We start from the raw sequence: 22459 nt of genomic DNA, 5'->3' as shown, positions 1-22459 counted from the left end.
GTGTTTGCACTAATTGTCAACACCCTTTGCACAAACTGTTGTTCAGTTTGGAATTCAAAAACGTTTGTTCATCAGTTTGCAACGTCTCTTTGATGACTTCCTTATCTTTTCAGGAATCTTAGCAATATGAATGAATAATTGTGATGACTTTTCAGATTGTCTCCCATTATCTTTGCAGTGTTGAAAGAAGGCAGATGATGAAAAATATGGAACCTGCCGTAAATTTGAAACTCAGTCTTTAGAGCTTCTCATTTGAAAAGATATTCCTGAATATACTATAATATAATACCAAAGCATGTGTCATAACTTTATATGGTTGATCATAGTTACATTATGGTATTGTAATGTGTCCTAACTTACATTTCTAAGTAGCAAATTTAAATTTTTTTTATTATTTTCAAATACATCATTTGTTAAACAAATAAAATTGAATTTCAACTAAGTGTTTTGAAGGATGAGAATTAGCTAAAAATAAATATTTTGCCTTTAAGATGACCCTAGTAAAGTAAGGAGATATGAAGAATTAGTGTCACACTTAAGTAATAAGTGTTCATTGGAGAGTGAGCCAGGTGTGGCTGACCACCTCTGGGCTCCCAGTGCACTTGTGAGGTTGACGTGGGAGATTTCTGAGTTTGAGGTGAGCTTGGGCCACCTAATGAATTCCAGACCAGCCTGGCTGCAGTGTAAAGCTCTTTCTCAAATTAAACGTGAGAGAGAGAGAATGGGAGGTGGAATGAGAGGTAATTATTAGGAGGAGAACAGACGGACTTTTGGGTGTGATAGGAAGGATATCTGGGGACCTGAACATAACAGGACGAGGTAGGAACTGTGAGAACAGTTGTGTTACTTGTTGTGTCTTTTTCAGGTAGACTAGCCGAGAATTTATTATACTCATATGCTTTGCAGAATTGGAAAGGCAGCTAATAGGATCTGGAGAATGACACAAAATATTAAGTGGCGGTGGTGGCGCACGCCTTTAATCCCAGCACTCGGGAGGCAGAGGCAGGCGGATCTATGTGAGTTCGAGACCAGCCTGGTCTACAAGAGCTAGTTCCAGGACAGGCTCCAAAACCACAGAGAAACCCTGTCTCGAAAAAACCAAAAAAAAAAAAAAAAAAAAGAATTATCTTTATTCATTTAAGATGTATACATCTGATGCATATATGTGTAAAATTTGCCAAATTTAGGCCTGAATTTTCCTAGTAATTTTTAATTCATAGTGTATTTTATAGCAGATATTCAATATTAAAAGAAGTATTTTGGTCAAATCAGTGATCCAAAGTACATCTCTTTAATTTTTAAATATTCTTAGCAGCAACATGTGTGGTGACATGATTATCATCTACTGTGATGTGATCAGTTGTTCTGTGGTTTTTATTGTTCTGCTGGATAACTGGTGGTATCACATCACGTATAAAGTGGATGCATCTGCGGTGTGTATTCTTAGGGACGTACAAATATCCCCCTGCCACACAAAACCGGAACCACAGAAAATAAATTTCAGAATGTCTTAAGAAAGTATTTTATATTTCTCTTCATTTTCTGGTTGGGTTTTATAATTCTTAGTCACAAATGGCAGAGAACTGTTCCAAATCTGCTTCAATAATGACATTTCCAACTGTCTCATAATGCAACATTTGGTAAAAGGCGGACTAGAACAGCCAAATGTGTCACCCGTGCTGAGGAAAATGGGACTGTGGTAATTAGTATGCCATCTTCAAATATGAAATTAGTGCTTTAGTTCAGCACAGTAATTCTGAGCACTCGTGGCCAGCAGTCTCTGTGCTGAGCCGTCTGTGGGCATGCCGTTCTGGCCCAGCCTCTCAACAGGAAGGGATTAATCATTCCCATCATGTACAGGAAAGAACAAGTTGTTTGAAAGGCGAAACTTTTTAGTCGGGGTCCAATAGAGATTGAGTAGAGAAGCTGCGGTTTTGAACAGGTCCTCTGAGGGACAGGTTTAGGGGCCATCACCCACACTGTACAGATGAGAAAATCAAGGATTCGTGAGGTCTAAATCCTCAATTAACATTAGACAGCTAAGAATGAAGAGGGCACCAAGTGTGGGGGCTTCTGATGTCAGAGGCTGGGTTACTTAGACAAGCCTCTCAAAACTTAGGTTGTCGGCAATGTTTGGCCATATCTCTTGTCCTAACAGAATTGAGACAGGAAGGCATCCAGTTACTAATTGGCAGGGACAATTATTAAGGGCAATGTGGAGAACCAGAAACGAGCGGGAAAGATAATTGCTGTATCTTCTACTTTATTGCTTTAGCACGTCACACCAAAGTGGAGCCTGCCGTGAAGAAGCAGTTTTCTCTCCCAGGGTTCACAGCCAGAACCTCGCTATGCACCTGAACGAGACCTTCAGCCCCACTCAGTGGCCCAGAATACATTCTCTCGGCTCTTTCAAAGCAATTAAACTCAAAGCTCAGAGAACGAATCAGAGTCTTAAAATATGCTTTGCATTTTACAGATAAATGTTCAAAATTAAACAAGTGTCAGCAGCAGACTTTTCCTTCCATGTTGAGGTTTGGCGTTACTCTGTCGCCGGATTCCGGTTTGCTTGGCTTTGGAGTACTTATCTGTGGCATCACAGTTTGTGACAGTGGATGTTTATGAATTATAGTTTGTAAATCCTTTGTTTAGAATCCAGCAAAGGACGGGTGCGGCGCCAGGGCTTTCATTATGAAAACCTCTGTCGTGGAAGATGTCATTTATAAGCCAAGGAGAGGGAGATAAAGAGAGGACACTATTAATTATGAATCCTAGACGATTCTGTGTGGACATAAACTGGAATTTACATCTTCTCATGTATCACTGTTGGAAAAGTAGATTGCGCAGCTATATTTTGGGGGCCTATGTGGCAGGTGGCATCTGTGATGTTCTGCTAAGGATGCAGAAGTCCATACCACTTCTTCCCTGACTGTGCTTACTTGGAAATGAGACCATGTTTGCCTGCTGCACGGATGTTCTTAGCCACTTCTGTGGAGAGTGCTTCAGACCAAGTTTCTGTTTGTTAACAGCCATAATTAATACAAGGGTGTAATTCTAGGAGAACGAGTTATTTCTAATTTGTGCACCTTTATGCTTCATATTTATTATGGATTCATCACTTAAACAAAATGTAAGTTAACAAGTTAAGCTACCACTTGTTACCAGTTTACTCCTATCTATATAACATCATCAGGTTGATGCTTTCCTTAATCATAAAAAAGCTAAACCTTAAATTACTGCTGTGCCCGGGCAGTGGTGGCACATGCCTTTAATCCCAGCACTCGGGAGGCAGAGGCAGGCGGATCTCTCTGAGTTCGAGACCAGCCTGGTCTACAAGAGCTAGTTCCAGGACAGGCTCCAAAACCACAGAGAAACCCTGTCTCGAAAAACCAAACAAAAAAAAAAATTACTGCTGTGCCCAGTGTCATACATGTTAACGCACAAGCGCGAGATAACAAATCACCTTCCCGTACCGTCCTCCTCCCTCGTCTGCAGAGAAAGTTTATGAATGATGCATCAGAGGGCTCCAGCCGTTTGCATTCAGAGACCGCTAGTTAATGTTTTCACCTAATGCCTGGGAATCTTAAAGATCTCCATAAATAATGAAGCCGTTCACTGTGCTCAAGGAGTCTGCCTTCTTCACTGATATGATTCTCTCCTCATTTGAAAGAGTATTTAATTGCACTGCCTGTCCTGTTTAATATTTAATAATAATTTTATTAGCTGATATAGGATGAGAGGGACAAGATCTGGGGTATCTAGTGCCGGTCATCAATTTTTTCTTATCATGACTTAATGAATATTATAATTACAAGGAAAGGCAGAAATATAAATTAGCTCAATGGTTGGTTGGGACTTGGATGCTTTGTGGTTGCAGCTAGGCAAACCCAGCACAGGCACAAATACCCAGTGGTTCTTCAGACGCCCTTGGCAGATTCCCTTGCCCCCTGCATAACCATCTGCACTTTGCATAATGGACGCAGGCTGTGGCTAAAGATTTGAAGACAGACGGTCAGTCACAGCTCCTGCTGGTTCCATAGCAGCTGCCAGGACCTTAACGACTGAGAAAACTTAGTCTTAGCAGGCATATATGTTCCTTGATCTCTTTTAATGGATTATGACAACTTTTCATTTTCACTCCTTAACCATTTTTGATAATACTTTCCTTTCTGCTGAGACAAATGCCTGGGTTATTTTGAGTGGGAACCTTACCTTCCTGTCATCATAATAGCACTTTTTATTTAAGTGGCACCTCACACCTGAGCTTTCCCAAGTGCTCTCGAGTGCATTTTGTGAGGCCTGTGCATGGAGATCGAGAGATGGTTATCTGTCGACCACACATCTCAGGCCCCTGTGAGGTTGAACCAGGGCCTGGGGAGACGTTGATGTCTGCCCTCAGCTTTCTAGATGTATATGTTTGTGAAAAGATCGCTCGGTTTTCAGTGCCACTTGTTCAGAAGTGAAAACAGACATTGTTGCATGTAATATGCTTTTAGCCTGTTTTAAATCACATCCTTTTGACCCCCTCCAGCAACTGCTCCGAGAGCGACAGCAGATGGCCAGCCGTCCCTTCGCCTCCGTGGACGTAGCGCTGGAAGTGGGAGCCGAACAGACAGACTTCCTGCGTGGGCCATTAGAGGTAGGAGCGGTGGTGCTGAGGGGCCAGTGTGGTTTGCATATTGATGCCGCCTCTCTGATCTGCATCTGCTTGCAAAGCCACACAGAGTCTGATTATCTGGAGTTGACGAGATTCGGCCACATGTGTTAACGGTATTTTCAAGGCACGTAGTTTTAATGGCAAGACGTGAGCCCTAGCAAAAGCCACTGGAGAGTCTATTAGCCCAGGCAAGAGTGACAGACTGCTCACTGGCAGCCTTCGCCTGACAGATAGGAGCTGAAGGAATTTAAGGCATAGTTGCAGAGGAAGAAGCTGAGTGCCTGCCACATTTAGTTCTCAGAATACCCTGTGGCCCCTGCTGAACAGTTCACATCCATCTTCATTAGCAAAAATCTGCTGCAAAAGGTGTGCGGAGAGGAACTGCATCCTAACAGCATAGTTTAGCTTCTAGAGATGAGTGTGAAACACACCAGATATTTTTATTTGCGGAGCATGACGATTCTCACACAGCCATGTTGCATGTGCAGAAACAGAGAGCAGTGAAATAAAACCGTGTGTGCAGTCGAGTGTGATGCTGGGACCTGAAGTAAGCTGAGATCATGACCTCGAAAGGAAAGGTCAGACTGTGAGGGGTGACCCTCCAAAGCCGTTTGAGGCATTCTGGTTTAATTGCATGCGTGTTAGTGTGTGCTTAGTGTGTGCAGTTCTAAGATGGACGAGTGACACAGGCTGGAGTTGACACCTTCTCTTCTGTCTCAGAAATGCCACTGTTTGACTAATTATGTTATCGTCGGATTTAGTTTCCCCAGAGAAAGGAAGGCATTCAAGAATAGACTCATCCTAAAACATAGGTACAAATATATTTTATTTTGTCTATAGGGACAAAGTTTTGTTATTTTAAAAAATTAAGCTAAAAATATACCCCATGAGTAAAATAGAAAAGGTTAGTTTGTGAGTGAACCAAAATATATGTGGTGTGTGTGGGGGAGAGAGAGAGAGACATCAGTGTGTAGCTTCCGTGTACTTAATTGTTTCCTACTCTAGGTCACAAGGTACCATGGAAGATTAGGCATTAGAAAAGGTGGGTAAATCTCTTCCATTGCTGGGAGAGAAATTAGAAAGCAGAGCGCGTAAATGAAATGTATAGCAAATGCTTTAATTCTGCTTTAGTCCCCTTTTTCAAATAATGTTATTCTAAACATGTTACAAAACAAGCAGAAAATTTCGCCTGTTTAAATCTCTGTTCTCTCCAGGGTTGCATGTTCATGTCATGGGCGAAGTCAGTGTAAGGGATGTGTGTAGGCTGTGGAGAAGGAAGCCTGGACGGAGAATGCACGGGAGGGGCGGATGGCCGTGCATGTAGCGGCCTCGCAGGAGTGTCTCAGCGGCTCCTTGACAGTGTACGAGGTGCACACGCGTTCGTTGAACATGGAGCCCTCTGCGGGTTTCTCCTTCCCAATTTTTCTTTCCTCTACACTTTTATGCTTTCTTAACTTTAAATTTTATTCTGTTGAGTTTAAAACTGTCTACCTTTATTTTATTTTGTATTTTCTACTCCTAGTTTGTGTTCTTAGTTGAGATTTTTCTACTAAGCTCAAACATCCCTGCATTTGCAGTTTCTCTATACCCTCATGCAACAGACTGTTTGCTGTCTGTTCTCCAGCCCACTCCACGGCTGTGTTTCCATGGATGTTTGCACTGAAATACAGCATGATCCCACAAGGCTTGCTTAGCTACTCAGGTGTGTGTGTGAGTGTGTGTGTGTGTGTGTGTGTGTACGTGCACACATGGCATGGGCACAGGGAGACAGAGAGAAACCATTCTCTTTCCTTGTTCGTTTCTTCACTTCTGAGTATTGTGTATTTCCTTTTTTGGTTTACAGAGTACCCCATACTTATCAATGGCCCATAGAAATGCTTGTTCCTCCTTTCAGTTATTAATATAATTTCCCCTTTAGCTCATCCCAAGCAAAATTAATACAGTAGTTTGTGCATGATCCCATTTCTGGTTCCAAATATCAAAAGTAACGGTAAGTTCTGATACAGATACCCTAAATGAACTCAGTTATTACAGCATGTTTAGCCAATGGTGAGCGTTGTTTCCTCCCTGTATTTCTGATTGCTCCTTGATCACAGAAGGATGCCTATGAACTGAGGTCACTGTAGAGCCAGCAGCTATAGTGGCAGAAGGAGTCCAGTGGCCTGCGTGCCTGGCTCGGGGAGAGTCGCAGGCCATGCTGTCACTCTGTGGACCTGGCCTGGGGACGCCTCTGCAGCTCTCCTGCCACACAGCAGCAGGGGAAGGATCGGTGCATCTCAGACCAAGGCACTAATTAATACCTTGTGCCTGTGCAAGCTCCCGGTTCTTCTCCGAGCGGACCAATCACATGCCTGGTTTCTCTGTGTTCCCGTAGACTTAGAGTCATTGGTTTTCCTCCATCCTCCATGTGGTCTCCATGTGCAAGCTCCCGGTTCTTCTCCGAGCGGACCAATCACATGCCTGGTTTCTCTGTGTTCCCGTAGACTTAGAGTCATTGGTTTTCCTCCATCCTCCATGTGGTCTCCATGTTTAACACTGGGGAAGACAAGGTGCAGCTCTGCCGTGGCCTCTCCGGAGCCTTGCTGAGTGCACTGGGCCAGCTCCAAAATTTTTGTTTTCCTCTCTCGTAGTGCAGCTCAGTTCTCTGAACGACCTGAATGCCTTTGTGGTTTTGATACCACTTCACCTCAGAAATTTAGCTACAATATATCAAAGGGGAATTAATTGCATGCTAGCTCCCATTTAGCAAGTCCATTTAGTCGGGGCTTGAGTTCTAATGAAAGGAGGGTAGTATTGGTCAAGTCTGTTGAGCTGCAGTTCATATAATATGCTGTTCAGTCATTTAAATTATATGCTCTATTGTTTTAGTGTAAACATGGAATTGCATAATCATTTCCCGAATTAATTTGTAACATCCCATTTGCTTTCACCTTCATTTCCCACTCCCCCTCCCCCAGACTTCTCTTGCCCTAAGCAACTGCTAACCCATTCCTGTCTTTACATCTTTTTTTCTATTTGGGACAGGTTGTATAAATGGGAACTTGAAATACAGGTTTTCTGATTACCGTCTTTCACTAAGATTACAATTTGGGAATCCATCTCTGTTAGGACTGTCAGTAACTTGCTCTGTTTCGTTACAAGTTATATTGTGTTGTGTGCTGTGCTTCAGACGGTTAAAGGCAGGTTTGCTGTGCAGTCCTCCTGCCTGAGCTTCCTGGGTGTCTAGCATGTGGGTGTGCAGCACCGTGCCCAACGCCCTACATGAGTTTGTCAAGTTCCTTACCCGATAGTCATGTGGACAGTTTCTACTTGAGAATAGTCTTGATGACAGAGTTTACTTTTGCTGAGTCCAGGATTGAAATCACTGAACTTGGAAGTTTTATGAACTGTTGAGAAGACTCTTTCTGTGCTGGTCATTGATGGAAAGTTCCTTTCTGGGCATTCCCCTGAGGAACACCCGTGTCCGTGGCAGTGCGGGGATGTCTGCGTTATTGCAGCTCTGCCGTGTGTTTGACTCAGACAGGTCTGCTCCTCTCCAGACGCCGGCACTCTCCTTGTCCCTTGAAATCCCATGTATTTCAGGATCGGTTGCATTTTCTGGGGAGAAACCCTGCAGTTCAGACTGTTTTTAGAGCTTGTGCTGGCTGCCTGCTTTTCCTGTCAAGGGAAACATCTGAGTTGCACTGGGGCAGCTTGGCGCCGATTCCTTCCTTCGGCGTCTTTTGGAAAACAAGAGGTAGAAGTAGAGGTTCTAAGATTATATTCTATTTCCTGTTTGCTCTGCACTTTATAATAATTGCTGCTAATTAGAAACTTTCTAGCTATGCTTTATTCATCACTAGTGCAGAATACTGACAGCTGTTTCAAATCCCTCTGTATTTAAATACATAAAATAGAACAATGTGGTTTATTGATTTGCTTACATGGTGCACTGTGAACCCTGGGGCCATTTAAAATCACATTTAAAGATTTATATAAATCTGAGAACCAAAGTTATTTAAAGTTATCATTGAAGGTAACTGTGTAATAACTGTGCACAGCTGTTTACCACACCTGGGTTAACTGTGCACAGCTGTTCACCACAGCTGGGGTAACTGTGCACAGCTATTCACCACAGCTGGGGTAACTTCACAGCTGTTCACCCCAGCTAGGGTGACTGTGCATGCTATTTATGAACTCACACATTTTGTAAGTTATTTAAACACTAAATCTTCAATGGACTTTAATAATTCTAAACACTTTAATGAAATAGAAAATATATTTTATAAAAATCACTCTAAATCATTTAGTATATTTTAATCATATTTTATATTACTAGGAAAATTAATATCCACCATTCAGTGCTAATAAATGCATCTGGAATGAGTTTCCTACAACATAATCAGTTAACTGATTCCACAGATAAAGGATTATTTCATGGTAATTGTTTTATATATTGCATATTTATTATTTTTCTTCCACATGTGGGCAAGTAATTGTGACTTCTGATATTTTAAAAAAATCCTATGACTGTATATGTCCAATGATGTCAGTTAAATGACACCTTTGAATTATTTTTGAAATACAGTTTGAAAAAACTGCCATTCAGTGGCTATCTTAGAGCTCATATTGGTTGTTTGCTTCTCCATGTTAAAAATAAACATGCCAGTGAGTCTCGGCAGCCCAGTGCTAATTTCTTCCCTTGATGTCCTTAAGAAAATGAGAGATTTTTGCAGTAGGTGTTTGTGGAATGCTCCCTCTGCACCAGGCAGTCTCAGAGCTAGTGGATGTCAGGGAAGAAACAACCTGTGCCATGGAGCCCGTATTCCAGGAGGACAGTGTAAGTCTTTGAATTTGATAGGTGTTGCATTTGATGCAAAAGGGAAAAGCAGGAAGAAGCAAGCCGTGGGGTTGAACACGCTCTGCAGGATGGGGAAGGTTCTGCGCTAGACAGAGTTGCGGTCAGAACAGATGAATTGATGTTAACTGAGCAGTTTCTGGTGAGGAGTATTGCAGCCAAAGGGAATAACTCGCGTAGACTCCCTGAGGAATCCTGCTTAGCGGCCTAGGCAGCAAGCACTTGAGGGAGTCCAGTGTCCCGTGGGGACTGTGTGTCCTGCCGACCGTCTGATGATCTGGGTGACGAGAAGAGGCGGTGTGGGGCCCCTGGGTGCTTTTAGATGACCTCTCTGTCTTGTGGATGGAGAGTTTTGGAGAGCGCTGTCTCCGTGATGTTCTCTGGGAAGCAGACATTGAAACTTGGACATTTGCTCAGTTCACACTGAAGAATAAGCTGGATGGGAGTGGGGAAGGAAAAGGCAGTGGAGAGCGCATCCCACAGCAACGCATGGCACCTAGAGCTCAGCTGCCCTGGGGAAGCCAGGAGCCAGAACAGAGCGTGGGTCACACTGTGCCCGGCTGGTGGAACTGAGCGCTTGAGCTCTATCTGCAGTAGATACCAAGGGAAGGGCGCTCCTTTGGAAGCCACAGGACCCTCGGGGGAGGAAACAGGTCCCTGCTGTTAGGAGCTGGAAAGCGGCTCGCTCCTTCTAGTCAGAGTGAGGGTAGAATCAGCTCACTTAGGAGATGTCTGCAGGACCTCAGGGCAGTGCTGGTGCTGGCAAGGCTGGGGTCAGGACACTGCAAGCAGTGAGTGTGGTCAGGCTCTGGCCAGAGCAGTTGTCATAGTGCCATCGCTCACTTGGTGTGCTCAGTGAGACCAGGTGGGCTCTCTCGCTGCCCCTGTGATCCCTGTGCACAGAGTGACAGGACACGTTACCCGTGTCACGTGACGGGGACAGTCCCACTGTCTCTGTGTCCTCACAAGGAGTGCAATACACGCCTCCAAGTCATGACAAAAACACGGTAAAACGCCCGGGATCTTTAAGTAACTTGGATTTTTTTCTTTGTCTTTAACTTTTTTTTTCTTTTTAGATTTGATATTCTTCATAAACAAGTTATTCACAGCTATTAGGGTGAAATGAAGATTATGTTGAAAATATATTTCCCTGTTCACTTCTTTTTAAATTAATTTATTGCATGTCTATAGGTGTTTTGCCTGCTCAAATACTTATGCACCACATCCTGCGTGGTGACTAGGGAGCTCAGAAAAAGTATTGGGTCCCCTGGAACTGGAGGAAGGACACTTGTCAGCCAAGTATAGGTGCTGGGAATTGAACATGGGTTCTCCAGAGGAGCAGCTCTGCCGTCTCCCCAGCCTTCCCCATTCAGTGTTTTGAGTGGTGACCAGGAGATGGCAGTTGCATCACCTTTTATGAATCCCTTACATATCATTGAAATTCTCTCTATGATGTCATACTTTTTTATGTTTAATTATAATTATTTTTGGCCAAATACTCTTACTTCCCTTATTATAACACTGGCAATCCTTGTAACACCTTAACGGCTTTAATCACCAACCTTAAAAGATACGTTAGCTCATTTATAAAGTGGTTTATTTGAATTATTCCTTATACTTATTGATATAAGTCTTTACATATTTGTGCACATACTACTTTAAGAAGGAAAATATAAAAGTAACAAGAAAAATGAAAGTATACAATCTGGACTCTTTTTCTCTTATTACAGTTGACTTCACATATATTCAATGCTCAGACTGTTATCACTTATTCCAGGTTCATGATTCCAACTATACGTTCCTGTTAGGAGACACACCCTGGTGGTATCTAGTGTATTCTTGGTGCTCTGTGACCTTTCACCCACAGTGATGGATCCACTCTCTGAGGCCCTTTAAGAGCTGTTTGCAAAGATTACTGCTTCGGTGTGTAGTGTGCATGCATGCAGGGCAGTCTCAGTAACAAAAATAGGTGTAGAGTGTGCATGCATGCAAGGCAGTCTCGATAACATAAACAGGTGTGTAGTGTGCATGCATGCAGGGCACTCTCGATAACATAAACAGGTGTGTAGTGTGCATGTATGCAGGGCAGTCTCAGTAACATAAACAGGTGTATAGTGTGCATGCATGCAGGGCAGTCTCAGTAACATAAACAGGTGTATAGTGTGCATGCATGCAGGGCAGTCTCAGTAACATAAACAGGTGTATAGTGTGCATGCATGCAGGGCAGTCTCAGTAACATAAATAGGGATATATATGCCAAGGGAAGAAACCTGCCTTTGATCTTCCTAGGTCATAGAGAAAAGTAAAATATTTTATTTGAGTTTAGAATGGTGTTTTTTAAGATTGAATCATATACCAGTCTGGTCTGTTTGAAAGCATTAGGCCAGTCTTATTACGATAAAGAACCCCATAAGACAATTAGAACTGACAGCTAAATCAGTAAAGTTAGAGAATATAAAATCAATACCAAACATTAAGCAATACTTCTATATACCAGTACTTAGTTTGTTGAAAAACAAATAAGGACTAAAATCATACTCCTGTTAACTACAAAAGATATCCAGGAGTACATCTAGCCAAGGAAACAAAAGACCTCTACAGTGCAAATTATAAAACACCATTGAAAACAAAGAAGGCACAAAAATTGGAAATATCTACTGTATGAAAAATTGATATTGCTCAAAATGTCTGTATTACACAAATGATTTACAGGTTCAATGAAGTCCCATCAACACACTAGAACAAATACTCAAAGGCATATGTGGAAGAACTACAGAGACTCAAACTGCTAACAGAATTCTGAGCAAAGAACAAAGCTCTAGGCATCGCAGGAACTGACTACAGGGTCATGTAGTGAGGACAGCATGGTTTTATTGTCCAGTCCTACATAAGCCAGTACAATAATCCACAATCTGTGTTCTGCTGATTCTTGCGTTTAAAGCCACCACATGTTGTAAACAGAACAATTATCCCCAGTAAATGGTTCTTCAAAATTGGGTATTCACCTGCAACAGAGTGAAATTCTGCCCATATCACTCACACTCTCCAGAATCAACTACAATCAGATCGAAGACTGAAGTGTGAGACCTGAAGCCACAACACTGACCCTTGGGAAACCCAGCATCGGTGTGGTCAGTGATGGTCAGGTCAGCCTCGATGGAAGGGGCGGCAGGAGCAAGCAACAGCGGTCCTGTGTCCAGCGAAGAAGGAAGGGGCGGCAGGAGCAAGCGACAGTGGTCCTGTGTCCAGCGAAGAAGGAAGGGGCAGCAGGAGCAAGTGACAATGGTCCTGTGTCCAGCGAAGAAGGAAGGGGTGGCAGGAGCAAGCGACAGCGGTCCTGTGTCCAGCGAAGAAGGAAGGGGTGGCAGGAGCAAGCGACAGCGGTCCTGTGTCCAGCTAAGACACTTCTGAACGACAGAGACTCAGGCAGCAGTGTGAAGAGAGTGGCTTCCATGTGGGAAACCAGGCTGAGCATCTGACACAGCTTCCATGTTAGGATGTACGAAGGACTGAACAGCAAAGTCCATCCAGTCCTGTCAAGAAAATGAGCTGATGTGTGATTGGGGTTCTTGAAAGAAGGAATTCAGGTTGTCAACAAATTTACTGAAGAATGCTCAAGCCGGGCGGTGGTGGCGCACACCTTTAATCCCAGCACTTGGGAGGCAGAGGCAGGCGGATCTCTGGGAGTTGGAGGCCAGCCTGGTCTACAAGAGCTAGTTCTGGGACGGGCACCAAAGCTACAGAGAAACCCTGTCTCGAAAAACAAAAACAAAAAAAAAAAAAAAAAAAGAATGCTCAAGATCATTAGTTGTTATCAAAATGAAAACTGAAATTAATGAGATGTACTCTCACCCCAGTTATATGGCTTTTACCTGAAAGACTAAAGATAGAAAATATTACTGAAAATGTAGAGAAAGGGAACTTTTAAATGCTATTCATTAGAACTTAATGTTATCATGGGAAAATTCTTTCCTAAAGCACTAAAAGTAGACATCCCATATGTTCCCATTGTGCTTCTTATGAACGTATACCCAAAGGAGCATCTGCATATCCGATGAATTAATGACTCCCATGTTTATTACAGTATAATTTGCAATATCAAGAAATGGGATCAACCTTGGTACATGTCAACAGATGGATGATGAAATGAAGTATGGATATGTGATGGGATTCAGCCACAAAAATGATATTCTACTATTGTTATCAAATTGAATAGGACTCAAAGGCATTTTGTTAAATGAATGAAATAATGAAGACACAGAAGAGCCAGTGCTGTTGGCTTATATGTGGAAACTGTGAACGTTATTTAAAGTATAGAATATGGGACATCTTAGAATTGGAAAATGGAAATCTTGGATTAACAGGCACCAAAGCACCATGTGACAGAAGCAGAATGTGCCCTATCATTCATGTAACACATTAGGTACTTTATTAATAACAAGGAGAGGACTTTGGAGACTCAGCATGCAGCAGTGCTTACAAGATGAAAACAGATGGTCTGGCTGGGTACAGATATAAAGGCCAATGCCTTGAATTTGATTCTTACAATCCATATGGTAGAATGGGAGAAGTGACTCTCTCGAGTTGTCCTTTGGCCTCCACTTGTGTAGACATGCACACACACATACGTACATACATGCATGCATGCACACATGCGTGCATACACATATATACACACACATACATATATACATATGCATATTCACTCACACGAGATAGATAATAATTTTGAAGGAAGATGAAAAACCCTGGCTTGGTTATTACACATTATAAACAGAAATACTGTCCTAGCTACTTTTTGGTTATGGTAAAATATAACCAAAGCACTTTGTAGAAGAAAGTTCATTTGGGTTCCCAGTTCCCTAGGGTTAGAGTCCATTACCATCATGGCAGAGAGCATGGCAACAGACAGGTAGGCATGGTGCTGTAGCAGCGGCTGAGAGCTTGTGTCTGATCCACAGGCTGAAGGCAGAGAGAGAGACCTTAAAACCCAGTGGAGTGACACACCTCCTCCAACAAGAGCACACCTCCTAATCCTTCCCAAACAGTTCCACCAACCGAGAGCCAAGCAATCACAGTATGTGCCCTTGGGGGCCATTCTCATGCAAATCATTCTATACCCCATAAACATGTATAGAGTAATAAAACAAAGTCCATGTGGGTAAAATGATTTACGTTGTGTTAAATCTGTTATATCTTATTGGGGAGTTATAGGAACAGTCTAGCAAGTTCAAGTGGTCTTCTGTCTGTGGGTGAAAGAGACTGACTTTCCAAGGCTCCTCCTGTTCACCACTACTCTCTGGTAACAGCAAGCAGATCCCATCTACTGAATCCTTCTACTGTCTGAAACAGTAACTTCAGCTTCAAGCAAACTCTTCTCATAGTCATTTCTGTGTTTAATATCTGAATAAAAACTAACACTGGCTAATATAGGTCCCTTACTACTGTTAATACAGAAAAATTAATACTAGTATCAGTTAATACAGATTTGCCAGTAGTAACAACAGCCCAGTGATCATATTTTTAGTCTCTTTTCTAATATTTTAGATTATCTTGAAGCAATTGTTGTGCTTCAGTAGTTACCTGATTTTTGTTTAAATATTTTATTATCATTTCCTAAGACAGTTGCTTTGACATTAAATTTATGTTTTCCTTAATATATTTTATCAAGTTTCATATGATATATTATTAATTTATTTACACTTTTTCTCCCATTCATACATTAGTAGATCATCTGGTTTATAGTTTCAATGTAATAACTGACTGTAAGAATTCCATAAAATTCTATTAAATCAAATATATACTGTTATGAAATAAGATATGAGATATTAGAAATGTGGGGCTAGATATTGTATCAATATACTGTAGAAGATAAGAAACCAATAATGTTAAATAAATATCGTGTCTTCTCATAGAATGCTTTCTTGGGAAATAAAGCATCCTGCCCCAGGATCCCCAGCCCTTCTCTCTGTCCTTGCTCACTGCATCCTCTACCACGTATCTAGCCTCACCTCAGCCCTTGCAACCTTGATCTGGCCCCTTGGAAAGCAAGAGGCAAAACCTGTGCCTCCTGTCAATTGCTTGCCCAGGCTGTTTTGTTCCCCCAGTATGGGAGTGGTGACCAACACACATGTTTTTCCAGTGTGGGAGCAGTGACTAACACACGTGCGTGCTTCCATGTTACCCAGGGAACACCACCCATCTCTGCCCTCCCTGATTGACCAGGACTTTGTCTTGTGGTAGAACGCTTACCCTTCAGGTCAGAAAACAGTGACTGAAGAAGTTGGGGGGGGGGGACAACTAATGAGGAACATTAATTTATGGTGACAAAAGGATTTCTGTACAGCACTGATGTCCCAAAGAAGTCTAGAAAGCTTAAATTTTAGTATAAACAGTTAGGTTGTGATACATTTTTTTATCTGACTGTTCTTTATCAATAAAAACTCAGGAGCCAGATACCTGGTCAGAACCTGAATGATCAGGGAAGCTTGGAGAAGTGACCAGTGACTTCCACTCTCTTTTTTTCCCTCCATCCCAAAAGTCCGAGACCCTCTCTAATCCCCACCCTGCTGCTTCCTGTCTGTTTGTTTGTCCTCAGTCCTCCCAAACCTCTATGGTTAATTTTGTTCAGCTACCTACACCTGTGATTCAAAGCCTAGTTCTGTTGGCAGTCTTGGGAGGGTTAGAATGCAAATAAATACCACATAGCATTTTCTCCTTATGTCTAAACAAAAAAGGGATGGTTTTAGCACTGACACAGAGAAGCTGTATACAGTGAGAAGCAATTATCAGGTAAGGATTACATTCACAATGTCCAGTCCATTTACATTTGGCAAATTCAGAGAAAATATTCCATTATCTATCCTATCTTGTTGAATCCAAAGTTTTGTACCTAATTCAATGTCTATCTAACTTGTATTGCCAACCCAAACTACCCTTTTATGTCTCTCGAGATTATACACTTTGTACTTCTTTTGTGAATTTCTTTTCTGGAATTGTTAACAAGGAAAACTATAAAACTATATCTAGTCTTCAGTCTCCATCAGAGACCCAAGAGAGACAAAATATTGCTTGAGTAAACAGGAAGTATAAAGCAAGCAACTTCCAAAACTCTACAAATGAGAGAAACAGCTGACTGCCTGGACAGTCACCCAAGGTTCTTCTTTGTGACACTACAGCATCCATGTTGACTCACAGACCTAGAATATTTGACAAAATTTTCTGTGAAGTAGAAATTTGAAGAACTTTCCTACTTTGTCTTGGAAAAGCTTGACAGTCTCTTTCTTTTATGTCCTGCTTATCCAGTTTGGGCAGAATACTGCCAGCAAGAGAGGCAATGATAGTTTCTTGGGAAAAAATAACTTTTGCCACAAAGAAAGCAAACTCCCTATGGCCATTCTCAGATGCCCATCATCATCTCTAAAGTAGATGGTACTGCCAGGAGCAGACGTGTCTCACTGCCATAAAAAGCCTCATATTGTTAAAACATCTTAGATCATAACATGGATGAAGAAAGCTTTATATATAAAATATGTCTCTGTTTGACTTTGAAAACATACCTAACATGAATACAAGGTTGATTGTTTTTGGTGGCTACTACCTGCGTTTCTTTATTATCCTAAATAGTTAGTAATAATAACTTTAAAGGACTAGAAGTTTACATTACATTGTTAAATGAGCCACATGGGTGCCATACCTTAAACAAGAGTAGAAACATATATACAGTGTAACAAAAAAGCCTTGAATTTGTATCAAGATATAAAAATGTAAAATGTTTAAGACTAGTGGTTTTTTTTTTTTTAGTTTAAAAGTAGATTTAGTAATCAACCCTTTAGCCTTTCATTTCTATATCCCCCTTTTGTCTTTTCAGAACAAGATCCTGAAATCTAATCTCCTTTGTTCAGTGTTCAGCTTTTTTCCTGACCATTACCAGTAACAGCTTGTGATAACCCCTCCTAAATAATGATGACAGACATCCATAACCATTGAATGAACAAAAACCACCCACCTCCCCTATTGTAAATGTGGTTGTCCCATTCTCTGGATTGGTCCCTACTGTCTGGAGCGGGGCAATGGCATCTTGGCGGACCCTGAAAAATTTTGGTAATGGTTAAGTCCTGGGAAATCTAGCTGTATCATTCTTTTCCAGTCTCTGGATAATGGGAAAATCTAGGTCTTATCTGAAGTCCTGGCTGGTGTAGTGTGTAAGACTGGACCATCTCAACTAGCTGCCTTGAATTTGTCCTTAACAGCTGACATTTGGGGGCGGGGTTGTCAGCTTCCTGGCATTGCCACAGTCCAGGTGGAATCTTCGTTTGTAGGGCCCTGTCATCCTTTTGGAGACTTCAAAGGTTGCTGTTAGGAGTTGGCACAGTTCACTACAGAAAACTTAAACATTTAAATGTCGTATGCAGAGAGGTTAAAGGACCACATTTTGTGAAGTACATCCAAGGCACACAAACTTAAATCCTAGTTATCTGATAGAGACTGAAATCATGTACAGGAAGGTAGATGATGCTTTCTCCAAAATTAGTTTGTATTCTATACCACCATTAATATTTGACAAAAAGTTTAATATATGTGTATATTTGTCTTACAAATTTTGACATATTTATGCCTTAAGAAAAGATTTAAAGAAAGAAAATGAAACAAAGGGTTATGAGGTTAGTGGCAACAGAATAGGCCCTTAATTTTGGTTTTTCTTCTGTCCCATATCAGGTGGATCTTCTGAAATGAGACAGAGATTTTGGATTTTCCTTTATCAAGCATACTTTCGTTTAGAGAAGGAATGAGCCACACTCCAACTCCGAAGCCAGCTTTAACTTTTAATTAGACTGGAACTACAGAAAGACTGTTTGCATTTTATGCTGTAGAGAACAGCAGAAACAAACATTTGGGAAGATTTATAAAATTTTATCCTTTTGGACATGTGTTATACCATTAAGCCAATTTACTCTTTTTCTAGGTCATTTTCTCTGTATGATTCGTGTGTCCCATTTGTCCAGTGATCTTCAGATTCCTTAATTGGCTGCCTTCCTTCTGCTAGAAAGACAAAAGCAAGATCCTGCACAACCCTGATTTTAGGTAGTTTCCTTTTTGCCAGGTTATATCTGACCAAATGAAAGCATTTGCATGTCATATAAGTTAGTTTACATTGAATGGCCATGCTTTTCCATGAACTATCGCCTCTTTTAATCAAGGTGTCTCTCCTGTTTGAATCTAATCGTTATCAGTTTTGATGGTATCCATAGCTTTTCTTCTCCTGTGGGGGATGGGAAACAAAACTTGTTCCCATATGTAACACATATCCTGGTTAACACATCTTCAAAGTACACAGGCTGATTTAATTCATCAGGCCTTTTTTTCTACTATTTAATGTCTCTCCACAGCCGTTGTTCTTTTCTCGTTAGCATTTAAATTTCATAAAGTGTTGTGCTGTCTATCTCTGGGTTTTTTTTTTTGCCCCTTTCTTTTTATTAAGCATATCCTTTAAAGTACAATTAGATCTTTCTGAAACTGTTTGTCCTATAGGGTTGTGTGGTACATGTGCATTATGTTTTATGTTGTAATGTGCAAAAAAATTCATTTTACTAAAGACATATGCTCAAGCATTGTCAATCTTAATTCATACAGGTATCCCCATGGTGGCCATAATTTCTAATAAATTTGTTATTACAGAATCAGCTATTTCAGATCTCAAAGCAGTTCCCCATTGAAATACTGAATTTGTATGTATGATATGGTATACAGATTTTAATTTTCCAAACTCAGCAAAATAAAACATCCATTTGCCAAATTTCATTTTTTCGAGTGCCCGTTGGATTACTTCCTTAAGGTAATGGAGTTTGGATATACAAAGAACTTGGTTTGTTGCCAAGATATAGAAAAATCTTTCTTCAAACTCTTGGTATTAGCATGGTGCTTCTTATGAAATTCTGAGGCTTCTGGCACATTTTCTCCCAGCAGCTGATCAATTTCATCAGTACCCTGTGCTAGAGGGCCTCTTAGACATGTGTGTGATCTGATGATGGTTTCTCGTTCTGATTATTTCTTGTAATTAAATAAAAACAGTCAATTCCGAATAATCTGGAATTAATTCAGAAGTTTCAGTATATAAAATAACACTTTCTGCATATTGAAAGCCAGTAACAATATTAAAACTTTATGGAAAATCTAACAATGGCATGAGAGTAGCATATAATTTTGACATTTGAACAGAACCATAAGGGCTTTGAACCCTTTTATTTAAATTTCCTGACATGTATCCTGCCTTCCCTGCCTTGTTTTCATCAGTGTAGAGGGTAGTGGTTCCAGAAATCGGTGTTCCTCCTACAGTGGGAGGAAGGATTCAATTAGTCCTCTTTATTAACTGAAGTCTCTTGCTTTTGGAATGTTTATTGCTATTCTCTTTATTAACTGAAGTCTCTTGTTTTGGGATGTTTATTGCTATCCCCCCCCCACAAAAAATACTGCAAACTATTTGTCAGTGTTCATTTTCTATCTGTAATGAGGAAATTTCAGCATTAGTAAAAGTTATTACAATTTCTGCTGGCTCTATTTCTGCTAATTGATGAAGTCTTAATTTTCCTTTTAGAATCAATTCAGAAACTTTTTATACATAGATCTTTAAATTTTTTACTTTTGTTTCTGTAGTAAAAAATCCATTCTAAGATATTATCTTCTCTCTGGATAAGAATTTATGTATGAGAATGTGTAGAAAGTAAAATTGCCAGAATACAGTCAAGCTCTGGATTCAAACAATGATCATGTGCATCCAGTAATTTCTCTTCTACCAAAGCCAATTCTCCTTCAGCCTCAGCTGGTAATTTTCTTGGGCTATTTAAGTCATTAACACCTTGTAAGGTTTGAAATAAATTACTTACTTCATGAGTTGTCAATCCAATTCTGACTCATAGCCAGCTAATATCTCTGAGCAAAATTTGAAAATCATTAAAAGGTGATAATTGATTTCTCCATATTTGACTTTCTCTTATTGAATCTTTTGGAAACCTATCTTATAGACTAAAAAATTAATAGAAACTCCTTTTTGTATTTTTTCGGGAACAATTTGTAATCCCAAACAAGGCAAAATTTTTTTTTTACTTTTTCAAACATTTTCTCTAAGGTCTCTGCACCTGAATCAGGTAATAAGATATCATCAATGTAACGATAAATTATGAATTAAGGACACTGTTTATGAATTATTTCCAATGGCTGTTCTATAAAATTTTGACACTTGTGGGCTTATTTAGTGTCCCTTATGGAAGAATTTTCCATTTATGCTTTCTAACAGGCTGGGAATTATTGAAAATAGGCACTGTAAAGTCATTTTTTTTCTTTATCCTGTTCTTGTAAAGGTATGTAGAAATACAGTGTTTAAATCCATCACTATAATAGAACATCCTTTAGGTAATAGAGAAGGCAAGGGAATTCCAGGCAGTAAAGAGATCATTGGCTGGATTTCCTGATTAATAGCTCTTAGGTCTGTTACCATTCTCCATTTTCCAGGTCTTTTTAAGGACAAATGTAGGAGAATTCCAGGGACTGGTCAGTTCTTCAATATGTTGACCATTTAGCTGTTCCCGTTAGCAGCTATTCTAAGGCCTGCAACTTTTCTTTCTTTCTTTTTTTTTTTTTTTTTTTTTTTTGGTTTTTCGAGACAGGGTTTCTCTGTAGGTTTGGTGCCCATCCTGGAACTAGCTCTTGTAGACCAGGCTGGCCTCGAACTCCCAGAGATCCGCCTGCCTCTGCCTCCCGAGTGCTGGGATTAAAGGCTTGCACCATCACCACCCAGCAGCCTGTAACTTTTTTGATGTCCAAGGTCATTGTTGTGCCCCGACAGGTTTGTCAGTTAGCCATTTTATTTATTTTTTTACACATATTATTTATTTATTTATTTATTTATTTATTTATTTATTAAAGATTTCTGCCTCCTCCCCGCCACCGTCTCCCATTTCCCTCTCCCTCCCCCAACCAAGTCCCCCTCCCTCGTCAGCCCAAAGAGCAATCAGGGTTCCCTGCCCTGTGCGAAGACCAAGGACCACCCACCTCCATCCAGGTCTAGTAAGGTGAGCATCCAAACTGCCTAGGCTCCCACAAAGCCAGTACGTGCAGTAGGATCAAAAACCCATTGCCATTGTTCTTGAGTTCTCAGTAGTCCTCATTGTCCGCTATGTTTTGCAAGTCCGGGTTTGTCCCAGGCTTTTTCAGACCCGGGCCAGCTGGCCTTGGTGAGTTCCCGATAGAACATCCCCATTGTCTCAGTATGTGGGTGCACCCCTCGCGGTCCTGAGTTTCTTGCTCATGCTCTCTCTCCTTCTGCTCTTGATTTGGACCTTGAGATTTCAGTCTGGTGCTCCAATGTGAGTCTCTGTCTCTGTCTCCTTTCATCGCCTGATGAAGGTTAATATTCAGGAGGATGCTTATATGTTTTTCTTTGGGTTCACCTTCTTATTTAGCTTCTCTAGGATCATGTATTAAAGGCTCAATGTCCTTTATTTATGGCTAGAAACCAAATATGAGTGAGTACGTCCCATGTTCCTCTTTTTGGGTCTGGCTTACCTCACTCAGGATAGTGTTTTCTATTTCAGTCCATTTGTATGCAAAATTCAAGAAGTCATTGTTTTTTACTGCTGAGTAGTACTCTAATATGTATATATTCCATACTTTCTTCATCCATTCTTCCATTGAGATGCAGGGCTGGTTCAACATACACAAATCTATCAATGTAATCCACCATATAAATAAACTGAAAGAAAAAAACTATATGATCATTTCATTAGATGCTCAAAAAGCATTTGACAAAATTCAACACCCCTTTATGATAAAGGTCTTGGAGAGATTAGAGATACAAGGGTTATACCTAAATATAATAAAAGCTATTTACAGCAAGCTGACAGCTAACATTAAATTAAACAGAGAAAAACTCAAAGCCATCCCACCAAAATCAGGAACACAACAAGGATGTC

The 22459-nt window shown here is 40.8% G+C and overlaps 1 protein-coding gene across 3 annotated transcripts in view; it reads left to right on the top strand.

Moving 5' to 3' along the window:
- Positions 1–22459, top strand: part of Atrnl1 (attractin like 1) — a 548573-nt gene that overhangs the window by 326757 nt on the left and 199357 nt on the right. For 2 of the 3 annotated variants that reach the window (XM_057777515.1, XM_057777517.1), the window contains exon 27: positions 4529–4636. The exons of the other annotated variant lie outside the window; for it this stretch is intronic. In XM_057777515.1, the coding sequence (XP_057633498.1) occupies positions 4529–4636 (108 nt within the window). The remainder of the gene's footprint in view (positions 1–4528; positions 4637–22459) is intronic. 3 annotated transcript variants of the gene reach the window in all.

The sequence above is a fragment of the Chionomys nivalis genome, chromosome 8, assembly GCF_950005125.1.
Source record: "Chionomys nivalis chromosome 8, mChiNiv1.1, whole genome shotgun sequence".
Lineage (NCBI taxonomy): Eukaryota > Metazoa > Chordata > Mammalia > Rodentia > Cricetidae > Chionomys > Chionomys nivalis.
The sequence above is the reverse complement of the archived record's forward strand: the minus strand, read 5'-3'. Positions and strand labels throughout refer to the sequence as shown.